At 44.4% G+C, this 18150-nt stretch overlaps 1 protein-coding gene across 3 annotated transcripts in view; it reads left to right on the forward strand.

Annotated features, from left to right (window-relative positions):
• Positions 1 to 18150, forward strand: part of STK40 (serine/threonine kinase 40) — a 43610-nt gene that overhangs the window by 8082 nt on the left and 17378 nt on the right. For 2 of the 3 annotated variants that reach the window (XM_077837923.1, XM_077837924.1), the window contains exons 2-7: positions 9122 to 9234; positions 11564 to 11683; positions 12730 to 12815; positions 13354 to 13497; positions 15720 to 15947; positions 17165 to 17217. In XM_077837923.1, the coding sequence (XP_077694049.1) occupies positions 9216 to 9234; positions 11564 to 11683; positions 12730 to 12815; positions 13354 to 13497; positions 15720 to 15947; positions 17165 to 17217 (650 nt within the window). In that variant the 5' untranslated portion in view covers positions 9122 to 9215. The remainder of the gene's footprint in view (positions 1 to 9121; positions 9235 to 11563; positions 11684 to 12729; positions 12816 to 13353; positions 13498 to 15719; positions 15948 to 17164; positions 17218 to 18150) is intronic. The other variant, XM_077837925.1, reaches the window with a different exon arrangement.

Consider the following 18150-nt stretch of genomic DNA (forward strand, 5'->3'; position numbering starts at 1 on the left):
GCTATTTGGTCTGAGAAGTCAGTGGTCTCTAGGTGGGGTCAAGAAGACAACAGGAGCTCAGACTCGTGTCTCTGTAAATAGAACTAGGGGCAGCTTCTGGCACATTCTCCTTTTGAAGAAGAGCCTGTATTAATGCCCATTTAGTGAACAGTCCCTGAGCAATGGCAGTCATTAGGATGCAGGAAGTATTTCCCTCATTTTGTAGTGTTAATGCTACATCCTTTCATTGTTTCTCTGTGGCATCCACACAAATGATTTGGTCACATAAACATATTGCTTAAAAGTACCCTCATCTTCAGCTGCTTTTTATTCTTAGAATGTTATGGCATCATCTCCTTTTAAAGACCACACAAAGGGAAGCCTTGTAGGTTGTTAGCTGCTCTTTGATTAAGGATGACCCTATCGATTTCAGCTGCACCACACTTTGCTGTTAGTCTAAATAAGCCTTGTGTTATCTCTGTTTGCAGAGGAGACTTGGAAATGCTCTGGGTTTTCTAAATACGGTACCACGCTCCCATTTGGTGTATTTTCTATTTGGAAGCTGGTGCTAGGATTGCTGAAGTTCCATCCATATTTTAGTTCGTCATCAGGAGTGTCCCTCTCCTGTGAGTTGTAATCGGGATGCAGGTTTTGTGGGTTTATGGTGCTGGTATCAAGCAATGTTTCCTCTAATTTTTTCCATCCATGTGCAGAATGAATTTTGTTATTGCACCAATATGGAGGTGATGTGTGTCGGGTGGGGCCGAGGGGTTTGGAGTGTGGAAGGGGGCTCAGGGCTGGGGCAGAGGGTTGGGATGTGGTGGGGTGAGGGCTCCGGCTGGGGGTGCCAGCTCTGGGGTGGGGCTGCGGATGAGGGGTTCAGGATGTGGGAGCGGGCTCAGGGCTGGGGCAGAGGGTTGGGGTGAGGGCTCCGGCTGGGGATGCTCACTGTGGGGTGGGGCCAGGGATGAGGAGTTTTGGGTGCAGGCTGCTGCGATGGGGACAGAGGACCCCCCAGCCTTCTCCCTGCTGCAGCAGCAGCCCCACAGCGAGGAGAGAGGCGTCTCTCCCTGCCACAGCTCTGCACACCCCAAGCTCCCCGCCACTCCCTCTTCCCCACCTCACACCACACCTCTCTCCTCTCCAGGCCCCTGTGCCTGCATGGCTCTCCTCATTGGATGCGCAGCCCTTAATAGGCTCCTGTGCGGCCGTGCAGGTGCGCACCTTAGAGGGAACACTGGTGTCAAGCATGCTGTCATGTAAAACGCTGCATTAGTCGGGTTGTACCACATAAAGACCATGTAGGCAATCTGAAATGCAGCTTTTAAAGTGTTTTATTTCTGCCCAGTTAGGGTTATAGGGTATATTACATCTCCTGTTAAAACCAGCAACGGCACTTCACTGCAAAGAATACAAAATTCAGCATGTGCATGAGTCCTATAATAATATTCTGTGCATGCAAAGGAAGCCTGACTGCAGCTAATTTGTGGAATGCTAAATACACACCATAATTTAAGTAAAATAAAATCCAGTGTAATCAACATCTTACGTGATGGGTACATTTTTTTTAAAGCAAATACCTGAGTGGCTTTATGCAAGTTCTGTGTGAATTACAGCCCTCTGAGTTAGGGATACGCTGGGCATGGAGTCCCTTTCCAGGCATCTGTCTGCAGGATGCAGCAGCGCTTCATTTGTAAGTGCTCCCTCCGCACTGTGCCATGTCCTAATAGGTTTTGCATCAAGCTTATAGACCATAGCTGCAAGCATGTATTTTTTGAATGGATTGGAAACATGGATACTAAATGAAATGTGTTTGATCTGTCTCCAGTACTAAACAGTTTAAGCTTACTAGTTAGGAAGGGACTGTGTAAAGACAGCCCTGTCCTCTAATGTTATAGCCAATAAGATGATGTTTCTCTGTCACTCCTGCTGACAGTCCTTAACTGTTCTCTTCTATGCCACTCTTCTATAGGCTTTTAATCAGAAAAACTGTTTTGCTTTTCAATTCTAAAGTTTTCTTTTAATCATTCAGTTAGGGGAGGAGTCGGAATCAGTCTGCAGATTTCCAAGGGCACAAGTCAAAGCTTCCTGAGTCTAGACTCCCTCCCCCCACTCCCTCCAACCATGTCTCTGTAGAAGGCTTTGTTCCTCCAAAAGGGCTTTCAAATCAATACACAAGTTCTTTGTGTGTCACGGTGCTTTTGAATAACTAGACTCAGTCTTAGACTTTGGGCTCTTTGAATCTGTACTGACAGGTTTTCATTTCATGTAATTTAGTTTTCTGAATAGAATTGTTACATTTCTGAAGGTTTATTAGTATTTCAGTTGATTAAATGACCATATAAACTGAATCAGCACCAAATTACTGCCATCTCCGTAAGGCAGAGGAACTAACTTGATTTGTACTTTTTTTAGAAAGGTCTCTACTTCACTGGCTACCCTCTGCACATATCCTTCTTGTAGTGAAGGGGATTGTCTCCACTGATGAGCCCTTGCTTTGCACCCAAAGGACAGTGGAGCTGATATTTGCATTCGTTTTTGAAGGTAGCGTAGCTGCGGGGAGAAAGGAAAGGTCCTGGCTTGTAGAGTAAGCTGCTGCACTGACCTCTGGCATCACCAGGCCAAGTCGCAACCTCCTTGCTTTATCATGCTTACTTCATATTTTGAATCTGTCCTACAAAGCTTCCCTTAACCCAGGAGCCAGGGCCTCTTGCTCATCTCAGGTCCAGTCAATTTTGAACAACCAGGCTTCTAGAGAGGTTGTTTAAATAGGTGTCTGAGTCCTGTATTAAGACGATCTGGGCAGCTTTGTCTCAGAAGTTCTACAGTTCTTTCCAAGTGGGAAGTGGCTCATGGAGACACATGAAAATGCTTTTCTTGGAACATTGTTTTTCACCATAATCTTAACCAATTATACATCTCCCAACTGATAAGTCAAGTCATACTTGAGGTTTTACTGTGTTAACATTCAGTAAATGCTTAAATCGTTCATTTGGATTGAAGGTCATGTCCACTGTGACGTCTCATCTGCACACCAAGTTTAAAAGGCATCTGATAATCTTGATTAAATGGGAATGGATTTTAGCTGGTAAACATTTAGAGGCAAACAGATATATTTTGACCTGTTCTGTTGACTCAAATGTGATCTTTTGCTGTTTAAATTTCAGTAAAAGCTAAAACTGGCATTGAAGCCTGTCTGATCAGGTGCCTGGATTGGAGGAAGCAAGCAGAACAGTAACCTTTGTGCTAACTCTTGTAACTTGTGTTGGAAGTATCCAATCATTTTTGGTCTTATTCTCAAGAGAGCCTACATATACATTTCAGAGTAACAGCCGTGTTAATCTGTATTCGCAAAAAAAAAGGAGGACTTGTGGCACCTTAGAGACTAACCAATTTATCTGAGCATAAGCTCTCATGAGCTACAGCTCACTTCATCGGATGCAGTGAGCTGTAGCTCACGAAAGCTTATGCTCAGATAAATTGGTTAGTCTCTAAGGTGCCACAAGTACTCCTTTTTTTTTTTTTTTTTTAAGTATACATTGCTGCACATTAACAAGCACTCAAAATGCTGGCTTTTCCAGCCAGCAAGTTAAGATGTAAGATGCATTGCAAATGGCTGGGTCTCGTGCAGTTCATCTCTAAAGCTGCTGAGCACTGCAAGGAGATGCTAATGTGGCTTCCCCTTCCTATGAATAAACAGGTCTGAGGGCCTTTGTTCTCTCCCTCGGTGCAAAACCGGTAATGCCATTCTAACTTCTGTTTTGGAAAATGGACTGAATCCTGCAGGGAGAAGCACAGTTATATGGACACTGAAATGTCAGTCATGAGGGCCGACTAACTCCACTGAGAACCAGAATGTGGGTTCCTTGTCTTCCTGATCCAGTAGGTGTTGGGAGAGCCTCGCACTCGAGCAGTACTTTGGCCCACTTCTGGCAGCAGTGGGAGAAGGATGTGTCCAGTGTTCTGTGCCTAGATGGAGGGTCCCTTGCAGTGTGAGGAAGAGATATATGGGGGAAGCTTTGAACTTCTCTCCTAGCTGCATAGCAGCCAGAGTGGTGATGAGCTGATTTTTTTTTATTTTTATTTTTTTATTTTTATTTTTTTGGGCTGTTTCCACTGGCGTCTCTTCCTTTGTGTCTTTAGCTGACATTTCAGGTTCGATGACGAATTGTAGCTGCCAGGAGTCTCCGGGGGAAAATGATTCATTTGTCCTGTGTGCATGTTTAAATTAGCAGTCTGGGAACTGCACTTGTAACTCCGTTTGCCTATCTTGTTTTGCCTGCAGTGTTTCCATCTTAGAAACGATACCAAAGTTTCAGGCACTTCAGTAATCACTTCAGCAAAGCAAAAACATAAGAGTGTGAGAATATTCATCGGTTCAGCTTAGAATTGTTTCTGGAGGTATCCTGGTTTCTGAAGGCTGCTACTTGCTGCACGTAAAGCTCAGGGACTCTTTCAAAAACTGCTTGTTCAGCTCTTGGGAGGTGTTAGGTAGCATACGAGATGGTTTGGGGATACTAAATGCAAGACCAATGAAGAAACTTTATTTGGAATCCTCCATTCTAAACCCAGCATGAGCTGTTGTTGTGACAAGCAGCCCTGTGGTAGCTGGTGCATCCAAACTCTGGGTACAAAATAAGACTTGCAGTTTTTCTTGCTTGACTTGTAACCCTTAAATTCCAGCAAATACAGGTCTCCTTTGCCTTTGATCTTTGTTCCGGGTCAGTCAATCTTTTCTGCTTTTTTCAGCTGACTTCAGGCATTTATAAGTTAGGACAATGCAGAGTTTCCTAGTGACTTGCTAGGTCTCCGTTCTTTTATGGAGAGAGAGCACTGCTGAGCCATCACAATGCCTCCCACAACTGCTGTCCCTAGAGCTAAATATTTTCAGGCAGCTTTTGCAGAATTCTGAGGTGTTCACAGGGCCGTCCCTAGCTCTTCTGGGGCCCTATGCAGCGCCCTCCCCACCCCGCATCGGGGGGCCTGTGTGGGAGAGGGAGCTGGCTTGTGGGACGGGGGGGAACCACCCCCCAGCACTCACCAGCGGCGTGGCTGGGGCTGGGCCACTGCACTTCCCGCTGCTGGTGAGTGCTGGCCCTGCCCTGCTTCAGTCCTCAGGCGGGAAAGGGCTGGGGAGCAGCAGGGGCGGGAAGAGGCGGGGCTGGGGCGGAGCAGGGGCGGGGGGCCACTGGGAAGAGGTGGGGTAGGGGCTGGAGCAGCATGCAGCTGCGCAGGGCACTAGGAAATGTGGTGCCCCAAATTTCCTGGTGCCTACGCAGCTGCGTACTTTGCGTATGGGTAAGGACGGCCCTGGGTGTTCGTGTCTCATTTTGGCACTTGGTTTAGGAAACTAGGTTGAATCCTGTACTATTAAAGTGGATCTCCTTAGGCTCCTGAGGGTGAGAATGAGACCCAGCACTGTTCGAGGCTGTCTGCAGACATCATTGTAGAAGTTCATCTGTGGTTCGTTCTTAACCATCATAATGCTCAAGAGTTCGATTTTCTATTTAAGCAAGTGTAGATTTTAGAGCATGACTGTGTAGCAATCTTAAAATAATTAACAATTATGTTGCAATTTGCATGGATGCGTAATTGTGTTGTACACAGGTCCACTGTTGTTACTATTCATTAACTCTTTGGTTCCCTATTCATTGTGCCTTTGCAGAGCATGATGCAGTAATCCTCAGATTTGTCTGCTTTCTTCTTGTGAGCAAACAGGACAGGGGAAAGCCTCTTGCTACTTTTGCAAATCAGTGGTGGTAAAACATTCTACCAAAAGGAAATTGGCGTTTGGGACATGAATTTGGCCTTTGACGGAACTGTGACACTTCCTGTTTCTCTCTGGCACCTCCTCCAGCTGATGTAGGGGTAGCGTTGATGGGGTCCATTGGCACGTACCACCAGCCTACCTTGTCTGGAAGGAAGCTGTGATTGTTTTAAGGGAGGCTGGGGACCCTGTGAGGCCCTTTGGGGATGGAGGGGACTGCAGATTATTTAGCTTTCTGAGATGCTTGTAGAACCAGATTCCCATCTCTTTCATTGCCCTCTGTGCTCTCAGGAACTGAGCACACAGGCAAAGTGCAGGATAGGATTAGCATCAGTGCTTCCAAACACAGCTGCTGGATCTAATTTTAGGTCTACTGGTTTAGATGGTGTCCCTTTAAATATGATTTAACATATCTTAGATCTTTTCAGAATATAATTAGTTGGCATCTGAGCTGGCAGCCAGACCAGATTTCAGTGCAATTCATAGATTCCAAGGCCAGAAGGGACCATTGTGATCTAGACTGACCCAGAGCAGCTCTGTTGGGAAAACATCCAATCTTTATTTAAAAATGGCCAGTGATGAAAAATCTACCACAACCCTTGGTAAATTATTCCAATGGTTAATTACCCTCACTCGCTTAAAAATGTACCTTTATTTCCAGTCCAAATTTGTCTAGCTTCAGCTTCCAGCCATGAGACTGCTATCCCTTTCTCTGCTAGATGGAAGAGCCCATTATCAAATATTTGATACAAGTCCTCCCCATGGAGAGCCCCATTGAAATGCGTGGTTTCAGAGTAACAGCCGTGTTAGTCTGTATTCGCAAAAAGAACAGGAGGACTTGTGGCACCTTAGAGACTAACCAATTTATTTGAGCATAAGCTTTCGTGAGCTACAGCTCACTTCATCGGATGAAATGAGTGTTATAATGGCAGTGCTCAGGGCTAAGACAAAACAGAAGCGCTAGCGGATCTGCATGTTCTGTATACCTGTGGACTGGGTAGGGGGAGGGGAATCTCCTGCATTGCAGTTTCTTAAGGCTATGAGGATGATGCATTCTGTACAGGACACTTTCAAGAAAAGGCAGCACAGTGGCATTCCTGTTGAAAGGCCTCAATAGATTCATCACCTAGATCCTGTTTTTCAAAGCAATGTATTGTTGTAGGTGAAACAAACCTGTCTCTTTGTGGGCATTCCCCAGTTACTAAGAAAGAAGCTGCACATTGAAACCTGTGGCCTTTTGACCACTTTGCTTGGTTTAATCAGGGTTATGCAATGTCAGTATATGCAGAAAAGGGAACAATCTTCCTGGTATTTGAGAGCAGCTGCCTTTGACTTTCTTCCCTCTGCTTCTGGCACTTTCTCTTTCTATCTTGGGTTTAATTCATGTTCCATTGCTTAAAGGAGCTTCAACATGAAATCCTCTCCATTTCAAAACATGAGTTAAAAGTAATTTCGGGTGCTATCCTTGCATCCGAATCCCCCTGTTAATTTTTGTGGCTTTACAATTGCATTTTCCTATTTATTAAGTTATTCTCCTCCCTTTTGCTGTGTGAGATCCCCAGACTAAACAGGCGAAATGCCCTATAGAGGGAGAAACAGGCTAGACAAAGTGCTGTCAGATTCGCAGACTGAAAACAGGATTTTCTTTAATTGTTCAGTCCTAGCTGTTTTAGACATTGCTTGTAACAACAGTAGGTAAGTTTTCCGACAGGAGTGCGATAGTTAAGTCAATGTCCCTTTAACAGGGCAGGAATGAGATCTCCTCCCACTCTGTTTGTGATAAACTCATAGTGAAAATGCTGCATAGACCATGCTTGTAGGTTTGTGAGTTTGCCTCCTTTGCACTGCTACAGCCCATCCGGCACAAGTCTATAGTAAATCCGCCCCCTCAAGAGGCAGCTGCTGAATTGATGGAAGAATTCTTTCCTTAACCTAAAAAAAGAAAAGGAGGACTTGTGGCACCTTAGAGACTAACACATTTATTTGAGCATGAGCTTTCGTGAGCTACAGCTCACTTCATTGGATTCATGTGAGCTGTAGCTCACAAAAGCTTATGCTCAAATAAATGTGTTAGTCTCTAAGGTGCCACAAGTCCTCCTTTTCTTTTTGCGGATACAGACTAACACAGCTGCTACTCTGAAACCTTTCACTGACCTAGTGGTGTCTACCATCTACTAGCTTAGATCAGTTTAACTACGGCTCTTGGGGGGGGGTAAATTTTTCACACTGCTGAGTGACATAGCTAGGTGTAGACCAACCCTTAGAAAAATGACAGGTTTCAGAGTAGCAGCTGTGTTAGTCTGTATTCGCAAAAAGAAAAGGAGGACTTGTCACACCTTAGAGACTAACCAATTATTTGAGCATAAGCTTTTGTGAGCTACAGCTCACTTCATCGGATGCATAAAGTGGAAAATGCATAAAAAATCCTCACTGAATTTTCCACTTTATGCATCCGATGAAGTGAGCTGTAGCTCACGAAAGCTTATGCTCAAATAAATTCGTTAGTCTCTAAGGTGCCACGAGTCCTCCTTTCCTTAGAAAAATGTTCATTGCAGTCTTAGCTCCTAGTGCGAAGTCCTTTGACATTGTAAGACAAAATATCAAAAATTGACACTCAAAGTACAGTGCTATATGGCCTTTTAAACAAGTCCCAGTAACCAGATGTATTGCGACTTTACGGCTTATCTGACCCCAAAGGAGGTTGACTTTTATTGTGTCCCAAATATGGTCATGTACGGGTTTATTTAGGTTCAGCTTCAGTTTATTATTTAAACAAATACAAGTGGATTAAAACATTTTTGGGTTTAGTAAAGATGAACAAATCGTGTTATACAATATTTAAACCTCAAATGTTTGTAATAATCTGTTGGTTTTTAATACACTAACTGTCTGATTAAATCCTAATTGCAATCCTTATTTGCGCATGACTTTGAGTTGTGACCAGATTAACTGTAAAGATACTGAATTTTAGTGGAATTATCTTTGTCACAGGTTTGCTTGGCCCTTTTAAAGAAAGGTCCTTGTGCAACCAGGATTCAATAAGAAGGTAGTTTCTGGTTAGGACAAAGTTTGATACACTGTCTGAAGTGCAAACTTTGTGCATGTATTAACCCTTTCATAGAACTACAAAAATAGTTGGTAGCCTTGAGGCTAGTACTTGTGTTCTGTTTGTACAATACATTTAACTTTCCAGTAACAGCTTCAGTAGCCCTTCTCGCTTGTCCACAAGCAGAAGTTTAGAGTGGGATCTGGAGGTTATTCTAAGACAAACAAAACATAGATGTTGAAAATTACAGAACTTTTGGTGCCTACCACATTATCATCGTCACAATCACAGAACCACAGCATCAAGTGCATCGCCTTTTACATTTACAGAGTCCCCGACCTTTCGATCCTCCAGCCGTCTCCAGAGTGATGCCTGCTGTTTCCTGAGGCATTGGAAAACCTAGTTTGGAAGAAGAATAAAGATATGGTTGATGCTGAACTACGTGAGTCCTCGGATTTTTTTTTTGTTTATGACCACGCCATGTGCACCAGTGAGTCCTAATAAACACCGATTGCGCAGCACCAGATGTTGCAGCATATGTATTAGCTGGGGGTTTCCTCAGTGAAATTTTGTTTGTGCAGGTTTCCATCTGGAATGATTAAATTGCAGGGAATTGAGTGATGTCAGCAAGGTCAGGTAGGAAGTCAGTGATGCAGCATGAGCAGAACGAAGACCATTGTGGCACCGAGATCTTGGTTCTAACCACTAAACCTTATGGGTGCCATAACTGAATTCAGTTAATTTCAGTTAATACTTAAGTTAAAGGCAAAACCAAATATATGGGTCAGTAATGGGGGAATCTAAACCTGCTGATTGATTTCATGGAAACATCCCACTTGCTATTATAAAATGTCTTGCTCTGCTGGGCACAGTGCGAAGTGCTTTTGTATAAGTGGTGTCATGTTGAGTCAGCAGTCAGTGAAAAGTTCATGCCACCGGAGGTGTGAACTTCCCACTCTACCTAGTCACGGCTGGAGAGGGGGAAGGATTTATCAGTCTGTCTCATCTTTTAAATATTAGCTGTTTAAAAAGTACTCAAAGCACCCTTCGCCTGCCCAAAAATCATTGAAACTTTGCAAGGAATTTGTTTGGGATAAGTGAGATAGGAAAGCCTGGCCCAGGGGCAGTCCCTATTGAAAGTCTTTTTTTAGTCATTCCTTTTTGAACTGCTTTTAAAATGTGTTAGAATGAAGACAGTTAATCAAAGTGGAGCTTGGGCATCCTCTTTAAAACGACTCCTAAGCCAGGGAAGGGGGTGCAGTGTAAGGGGGGGACTCTCAGCAGGCCGGCGCTCACTCCAGGGATTGCTGCTGCTGGAGTAAGACCTTCACGCTAGCAGCGAACCCACTGAGTGCAGAATGTAACCACTGCAATAGTTTCATGTCCAGCCTGAGGACAAAGTCTCTTGCCAGTGAACTGAGGCAAGGCCTGTCCCCTGTAGAGAGAAACGTGTTGTGACCAATCGGAGACTTGAATTAACCTGGGCCTTTAGATGTTGGGGCTGCAGGGCTATGTCAGTACACTTTCTGTAGGGCTCTGAGGAACAGAAGGCTGGTTAATTTTAGAAGAATCCAGAACATCTCTGCAAGCCCTGAATAAGGAGAAGGTAACACACTTCAGAGCCTAGTCCCGAGTGATGATCCATTCCTTCAGTCTGTCTATATATAATGCTGTTATCTGCACATTTGGATGCATGCCAGACACTCCTGTGATGGACAGGAGTATTTTCCTGCATGGTGGTAGAGCAGGGGAGCTCACATCCAGGTTTTTTTTCATTAAGAATTTGTGCACTGCAAAATATCTATTGAGAACTGGTGGCAATGTGCAGTGTGCTTGTTCCTTAGACGAATGTAAAGCACAGAAATACAAGAGAGGCAGTGATTTTTTTATACAGCAGACTGAAAGTGCCTGAATTCAACTCAGTCCAGCTGGATGAACATAGTGAAGGGATAAGAGTATAGATTAGGCCATAGGGTAAACAGGGACAAAGAGAGGGGGACTTTAGTTTATACTAACTATAAAATACATATCTATATAATTTTTCTCTCTCATTTACAAATAAGTTGTTAATTAAGGATGAATGAGCTAATCATCCCGAAGTAACTAATAGAGATGTGTGTTCTCCCTCCGCAATGCTCTGTCCCAGGAAAAGCTGAAATGTTGTGATTCAGCCACATGGTCAGTTTTATTCCTCAGTGCTGAGAACTAAAGACTCTTGTGCTTCTCAATAGCTGGTGAGTTGGCCACAGTCATTAAAGCATAAGTGTTTCTGTGAATAAACCCCTAGAGTCTCATGGGTTGACTTCAGAGTTTTTTGGAACTCAAATTTTTTTAGAGCTCAAATAAATTGGTTAGTCTCTAAGGTGCCACTAGTACTCCTTTTCTTCTTCGAGGAACAGAGGCAGTTTCTTCTGGTGCTTTTTAGAATGTATTCATTCATGTGCTTTATTCTGCCGTAAAAGAAGTCTTAATTATTTAGTGTCGTCTTCCCCCCCCCCCCCCAAATTACATGTGTCAAATAACTGATCTAGGAACATTACACTCTAATGAAGCTGCCTTGTACCTTCCTGAAATGCATGAAGTCTGTAGCTCCCAATTAATCAACTAGTAAATGAGCCATAGCTTTTTGTTAGTAGGAGCTGCCTTCTACTACAGAAATAGGCGGAAGTGCTGTGCATCATCATGTAAAAGATTTCCAGTGCAAGATAGGATATAGTGTAAGGAGAAGAGCTTTGTTACTCACTGAAGTGTGATCTTCCCTGTCTTTCAAGAGCTGAGGATGAAGCGGCGAGCATCAGACAGAGGAGCTGGGGAAACATCTGCTAAGGCAAAGGCTCTTTGTACAGGGATTTCTGGAAGTAATGCCAAGAGAGCAGGCCCTTTCATCCTAGGTAAGCAGAAGAGGTTTTCTTCATCCCCTGTGCTGTATGAGGTGGAATGTTAATGGTTGCAAAGCTTAAGGAAAACAGATTCAATAAAATGAGTCAAAGCAGACTTGTAATCTAGGTCTTTGTGCATAGCAAAATTCGCTTCATCTGATGTTGATAAAGCAGCAATCCTTAGAGCTCCTGTAACTGGAAAATTAAGGGTGTTTGTAATGTGTGTTTAGCAAGACAAGCACAGCCATTAGGGTCACAACTGTGAACCCCTGCTTTTATTGATTTGGGGTCTGAATATTTAAATTGTATCCAAAGGCAAACTCTCTTCTTGAGGATAATGTGTAGTAGGATAGTTTTCCCTAAGGAGCCCTCGGGTGTATGTTCAACCCCACTTCACTCTGAATATGCTGTTAAATTAGCACGCACACAGTTTATTGAAGTAACACAGTGGCTGCTCTCTCCTTGTTATGTGTCCTGTAGGCTGACCCGCTCCCCCAGTAGCTCTCGGATGTCACTTGAATAACGTATAGTTTTTAGTTATTTTGCATGACCCCAAGATCCCAGTGAAGTCTATTTTTAAAACCTATCAGATCATCTGTTAAAAATGGGCTAGTTAAGATGGGGAATCAACACAGTGGGTTATTCTGGTGCATTCAATAAACTGTTAAACTGAGCAGCCCCTTTTAGGAGTGGCAGCTAGGTTCAGAGGTTCAAGAATTCCTTGCCACAACTGCTGATAGCGAATGTAAAACCTATATGGTTTAGGCATGCAGAAATCTGTATTTCTATAGGTTCAGCTGGACACAGCAGTGTTTTGCCAAAGGTCTCTTCTATGAACAAATGGACCATTGTCAAGGAGATTCAGAATCCAGCATCCTTTGTTTTCTTAAGAGCAATACAATCTATGGGAAGAAACTGACTGTGGATATTCATGCCCTGCTGAAAAAGGAACTTAATTTAGACTTATGCAAACTGTATGACAGCTGAATATTGACATAACATTGAATTAGTCATAGCTTCTTACAGGAAAACAAATCTGTTCTGCTTTGTGCTGGTAGGTCCACGTTTAGGTAACTCCCCGGTGCCAAGTATTGTTCAGTGTTTGGCAAGAAAGGATGGGACAGATGACTTCTATCAACTAAAGGTAAGCAACACACCTGGGGTGCGGATCCTCTGAGACCTTTTAACTCTTGCTCCATTAGAGAAACTGCCTGAATCCAGGGAGAATGCAACAGTCTAAATCCTTGTATACACTGGGGAATGGCTGCTAAAACTTCCTGCCAGCAGTTCAGCAACACTGGTGCAAGTGTTAGCTCTCAAGCAAAGCCTCAGCTGCTGCTGCTCTCAGCAGGGTTAAACAACCGTACTTAACACACCAGTGGTTTTCTGGAGCTCTCTGTGCACTACTGCCACGAGGGGAGCTGAGCTGTTGTACTGGCAACAAAGGGGGAAAGGATCTGGGGTGCTTGCAAATGGCAATGTGTTTCCTGTGAGCTCATCAAATTCATTCTGCACATGTTAGTTCAGACACTTTGTGGCAAGCACATAAGTCAAGCGCTGGTGTAATTCCATTCAGCTGTGAAATGCACATGTGAACGTTGAAAATGTACAGCTGTAGCTAAATATTTGGGGTGACTTCAGTTTTCCCTAAAGGAATAAGGCATTTTTCTCCTTTCCCAAAGATCCTTACCTTAGAGGAAAGGGGTGACAAAGGAATAGAAACCCAGGAGGAGCGACAGGGCAAGATGCTGCTGCACACAGAGTACTCTCTCCTTTCCCTTCTGCACAATCAGGATGGAGTGGTTCACCATCATGGGCTCTTTCAGGTACAGCCAGCCACCTCGCAGGCTCTCTGAGGACAGTGGCAACTGCCGTGAGCCTGAACTACTACTCCGAGCAATGCACTACTCACACTGATATTCTCATGCATAGAGAATTATCAGCATGCCAGCCATGATTAAGGCTAAGTTTTTTGTCTTAGATATTTTTAGTAAAAGTCACGGAGAGGTCATGGGCAATAATGAAGAATTCACGGAAGCCTCCGACCTGTCCTTGACTTTTACTACAAATACCCATGACAAAATGGGTAGCCTGGGCAGCTTGGAGGGGCGGAATTGGGAGCTCCAGGGACCCCCTCCATGGGAGTTCCAGGCTGTGGGCGTCCCCCCTGCCTCCCACGGCAGCTAGGAGCTCTGAGGGTCCCCCTGCTGCGGCCAGGAGCAGCAGGGATTCCCCCTGCTGGGACAGGGAGCTGTGGGGGTCCCCCTTGCTGGCCGGGAGAAGCGGATCCCCCTGCCTCCCGTGGTGGCTAGGAGTGGTGGCGGGGAGCTGTGGGACTCCCCCCAGAGGCAGGGAACCCTGAAGCTCCCAGCAGCTCTGGCCGAAGTTACAGAAGTCTTCGGAAATCACAGATTCTGGGACCTCTGTGACTAAATCGCAGCCTTAGCCATGATTAATCGGTGCCTCTTAAAGCAAGCAAGTGTATTGCAGAGGCAATTAGTGTTAAATACTGATGAAATAAGACTTGTGATGTGTGATATTAGATTATAAAACAGGACATGGGTCTTTATATGTGCACTTGTGAGCCTTCCTGTGCTGCTTAACATTCAGACGTAGCCTAAAGTAAGTACAAGAAACATGAGTATCAGTCTGAAGAGGCTCTTCTAATATGATACAATTATAGCAGTAGTACCTAGAGTTTGGATCCCACTCCAGGAAAATGGAATTGCTCCATGCCCCTTAATTAACATAAACTGATTTTCAAATGTGAAGCAACAAAGTGCCTTTTTAGAATATCGTCTCTGCTTTCCAGTTTCTGTAATTGGTCTGTTGTTGAATTGGGAGAAGCAGACAAGTTTCCAAGATGCTGTTTCAATATGTTAAAATAAATTTGTAAATGTGCTAATTAGCAATTAAATATCGCTAAGTGAACCAATTGCAGGGCTGTTAACACCTCTGAAACAAGTCATTTATTGAGTCTGTGACATGTTGGCTGATAAGAGATGTTAGCTGTGATGCAGGTGATTGTTCACTTGCTGGCTAAATGACAGGTTTCAGAGTAACAGCCGTGTTAGTCTGTATTCGCAAAAAGAAAAGGAGTACTTGTGGCACCTTAGAGACTAACCAATTTATTTGAGCATGAGCTTTCGTGAGCTACAGCTCACTTCATCAGATGCTAAATGTTTGTCAACAACCTGTTTCAACTGAGGCTCTGTCTATGCCGTAACAAAACCAGAGGGTCCAGCTATATTAACTGGAATTAATTTGCAAACTGGACACCATCAAATTAGGCCTGAATAAAGACTGGGAGTGGCTGGGTCACTACAAAAAGTAATTTTCCCTCTGCCAATACTCACATCTTCTTGTCAGCTGTTGGAAATGGGCCACCTTGATTGCACAGGCCTCGTTAGCACTACAAAAGTAATTTTCCCTCCCTTGGTATTTACCCCTTCTTGTCAACTGCTGAGAATAGGCCACTTCCACCTTAATTGAATTGGCTCATTAGCAGTGACACTGCCCCCCCTCCCCCCCCCCACTTGGTAAGGCAACTCTCATCTTTTCATGTGCTATAATATATATTCTGCTTAATTTTATTTTTTCACTCCATGCATCTGATGAAGTGGGTTCTAGCCCACAAAAGCTTATGCCCAAATTTGTTCGTCTCTAAAGTGCCACAAGGACTCCTTGTTGTTTCAGCTACATTACAGTTACAGTCCTGTGTCTGGTTTCTGAGCATGCTGGCATTTGATGTAGGTTTTGCTTGGGTTGAGTACCCATGCTAGTTGAGCGTATTCTCACTGTATCAGTTCTTCACTACTCAGGCCAGGAAATGCATATATATATATAGCCCTATAGTTGCTAATCTTAAACCAAATGAGTGTGTCCCAGGTAATCTCTTATCTGTGCTTTCCTTATTTCTTTATTGTAACTATCTAAAAGGCCATATTATTCTCTAATGCTCTGTTCCAAACTAATACATATGTCCCCTGCATGTGCAAACTAGACCATTTATTTAAACTCCATTCCTTGCCTCCCTCTGCCACTGCAGGACCGAACTTGTGAAATCATAGAAGATCTGGAAACCAACAGAATGGTCAGGAAGATGAGGAAGCGCATTTGCCTTGTTTTAGACTGTCTCTGTGCTCACGATTTCAGTGACAAGACAGCAGATTTAATCAACTTGCAGCATTATGTCATTAAAGAGAAGAGACTCAGCGAACGGGAGACTGTTGTTATATTCTACGATGTGGTACGAGTGGTGGAAGCATTACACAAGGTACGGTCTCCATGTAGCCCGTGCACATGTCTTGAGGGAGTTTCATCCCAAATTAGCATCCTGGACTTCATAAAAACAACAGAAGGATTACAAGGATGGATGTCTCAGCTCTTTTCCAATAACACAATCCTTTTAAAACATTAAGCTCTACACAAGGCTCGGTATTCTGAGCCATACCAGAGCATCACCTCTCTCCCAGGTTGTTTGTTGCTGGCACAACATTTACTGGCTGAGGAGAGAGGGCAGTTGGATTAGATGTAAATCAGGTGAATCTGCAAAACTATTAACCTCAACAAAAAGAAACTTTCTGGGTTTGAGGCTAATCAAATCCAGGAACCACTCCAAAGCATTTCCCATGGAAGCAATATAAATCATAAGTAAGATAAAAATTGATCCTGAGATAAAAACCCTGTGCTGCTAGTTTGAGATCAATGAGCTGGAAATTACTGTGCTATAAAAATAGATTCCACTGAGGTTTCTGACTTGTTACGCTGTAAAAAGTGACATCCGGCCTCCCTTAGCAGAGCCTTGCCAGTGAGCTAATAAACATGCACATTCAGAAGAATCTCTCAGTCGAAAGGGGCATTGCCGGGGCTGGGCAGCCCGCGGCTCAGACCCAGCAGCTGCAGTCGGATGTGCCGTGCAGCAGGCCTGAGTTAGCAGGATTCGTATACTGCGGTTTTGAACCCTGGCAACAAGGGTGGAGCAGACAGAGCAGGGCTAGAGCACTGGATACACCCTCAGTGGCAAATTAACACTTTGAATTTCATTGGGGTGTCACCAAGCTCATTAGATGTAGGGCCCGAGACATCTGACTGTTAGCGTTATGTTATTTGGGTGTAGGCAGCCTTCTTTACGGCTGTTGGCCCCCAGAACCAAGTGAAAAGTACCAAACGGGGCCTCGGCAATGTTTGCAGACATGTACGTTGCTATTTTGAACGTAGACGGATCCAGCTGTTATCTCTGCATTGTCGGCTTTACCTTCCGTAGGCTGCTTGTGTGCTGGAATAGCTCTTGGATTGTATATCACAATAACAAATTCAACAGGCGAAGTGTGAGCATTTGCCTCTAATATTCTTCTAGTCAGAGGATGATGCAGTCTCTAAAATAGGATTAGTGCTTGTATCCTCTGAGTGCTGGGGCCAGAATTGAACTCATTCTAAGGATGCTTGTGTTCATATGATATCATCTGATCTAATATGGAATCTGTCTTACAGAAAAATATTGTGCACAGAGACTTGAAACTAGGAAACATGGTGCTAAACAAAAGGTAAGTCATTCCTTCTTTTTGCATCTGTTTTGTGGTGCTTCCTTAAGGGATTTCCTTTCTAGCAGACGTCTCCTTCATGGGTTACAGAGGTGTGCAGATCATTAAGTTCACACATGGCTGCTATTCCAGAGATGGTGAGAGGAAAGGAACAGTTTAATCTTTTGTCTGTTGTCCCCTGCCCTGCCAAAATTCTGTTCTTAGAGGTCCCCCAAAAGTGAGCAGAGCCAACCAATCTCAGTTCCCACCAATGTACTTCCACTGCCCACACCAAGCGGTTAGCCTGTGGTCTAGAGGTCGGGCATGCAGACTCTTGAGTTCTAGTCTCAGCTCTGCTACTGAGCAGTGCCTCGGTTAGCCCACCTGTATAATGTGGATGACGCCAATTGGCAGTGTTGAGTTTTAATGTTTGTCACATGCTTTGAGATTTGCGGATGAAAGTCCCTGTGTAAGAACTGAGCATTACTCCTGTGACTGGATCTTGCCCTCAGAGCCTGGGAATTGTGACAATGATAGGCAAACTGCAGCTTTTACCCCTCCTGGTCTCTTGAAGTGCATCTCCTCCCAGGCCTTGGGCTGTTCTGTCTCCAGATGGAGTCCTGCTGTTCTCCCACTCTTGAGACCAGGCCCCTGGGGCCACTGTCCTCTGATCACGTGTGATTACCTCAGCAGATGCAGTGCCTGCATTCTGCTCCCTCTGGGAGTCATGATCAGACAGCCTTCTTAAAGCAAGGTAGTTTGTTTAGAACAGGGGTCGGCAACCTATGGCACACGTGTCAAAGATGGCACGCGAGCTGATTTTTAATGGCACGCTTCTGCCTGCCGGGTCCCAGCCACTGGCCCTGCTCAGCCCGCTGCCGAACCCAGGCTGGGACCCCGGCAGGCAACACATTGCCATTAAAAATCCTGCCTGGGTTCTTGCCCCTCCTCCTCCTC

This window comes from Eretmochelys imbricata, chromosome 19 (genome assembly GCF_965152235.1).
Source record: "Eretmochelys imbricata isolate rEreImb1 chromosome 19, rEreImb1.hap1, whole genome shotgun sequence".
Lineage (NCBI taxonomy): Eukaryota > Metazoa > Chordata > Testudines > Cheloniidae > Eretmochelys > Eretmochelys imbricata.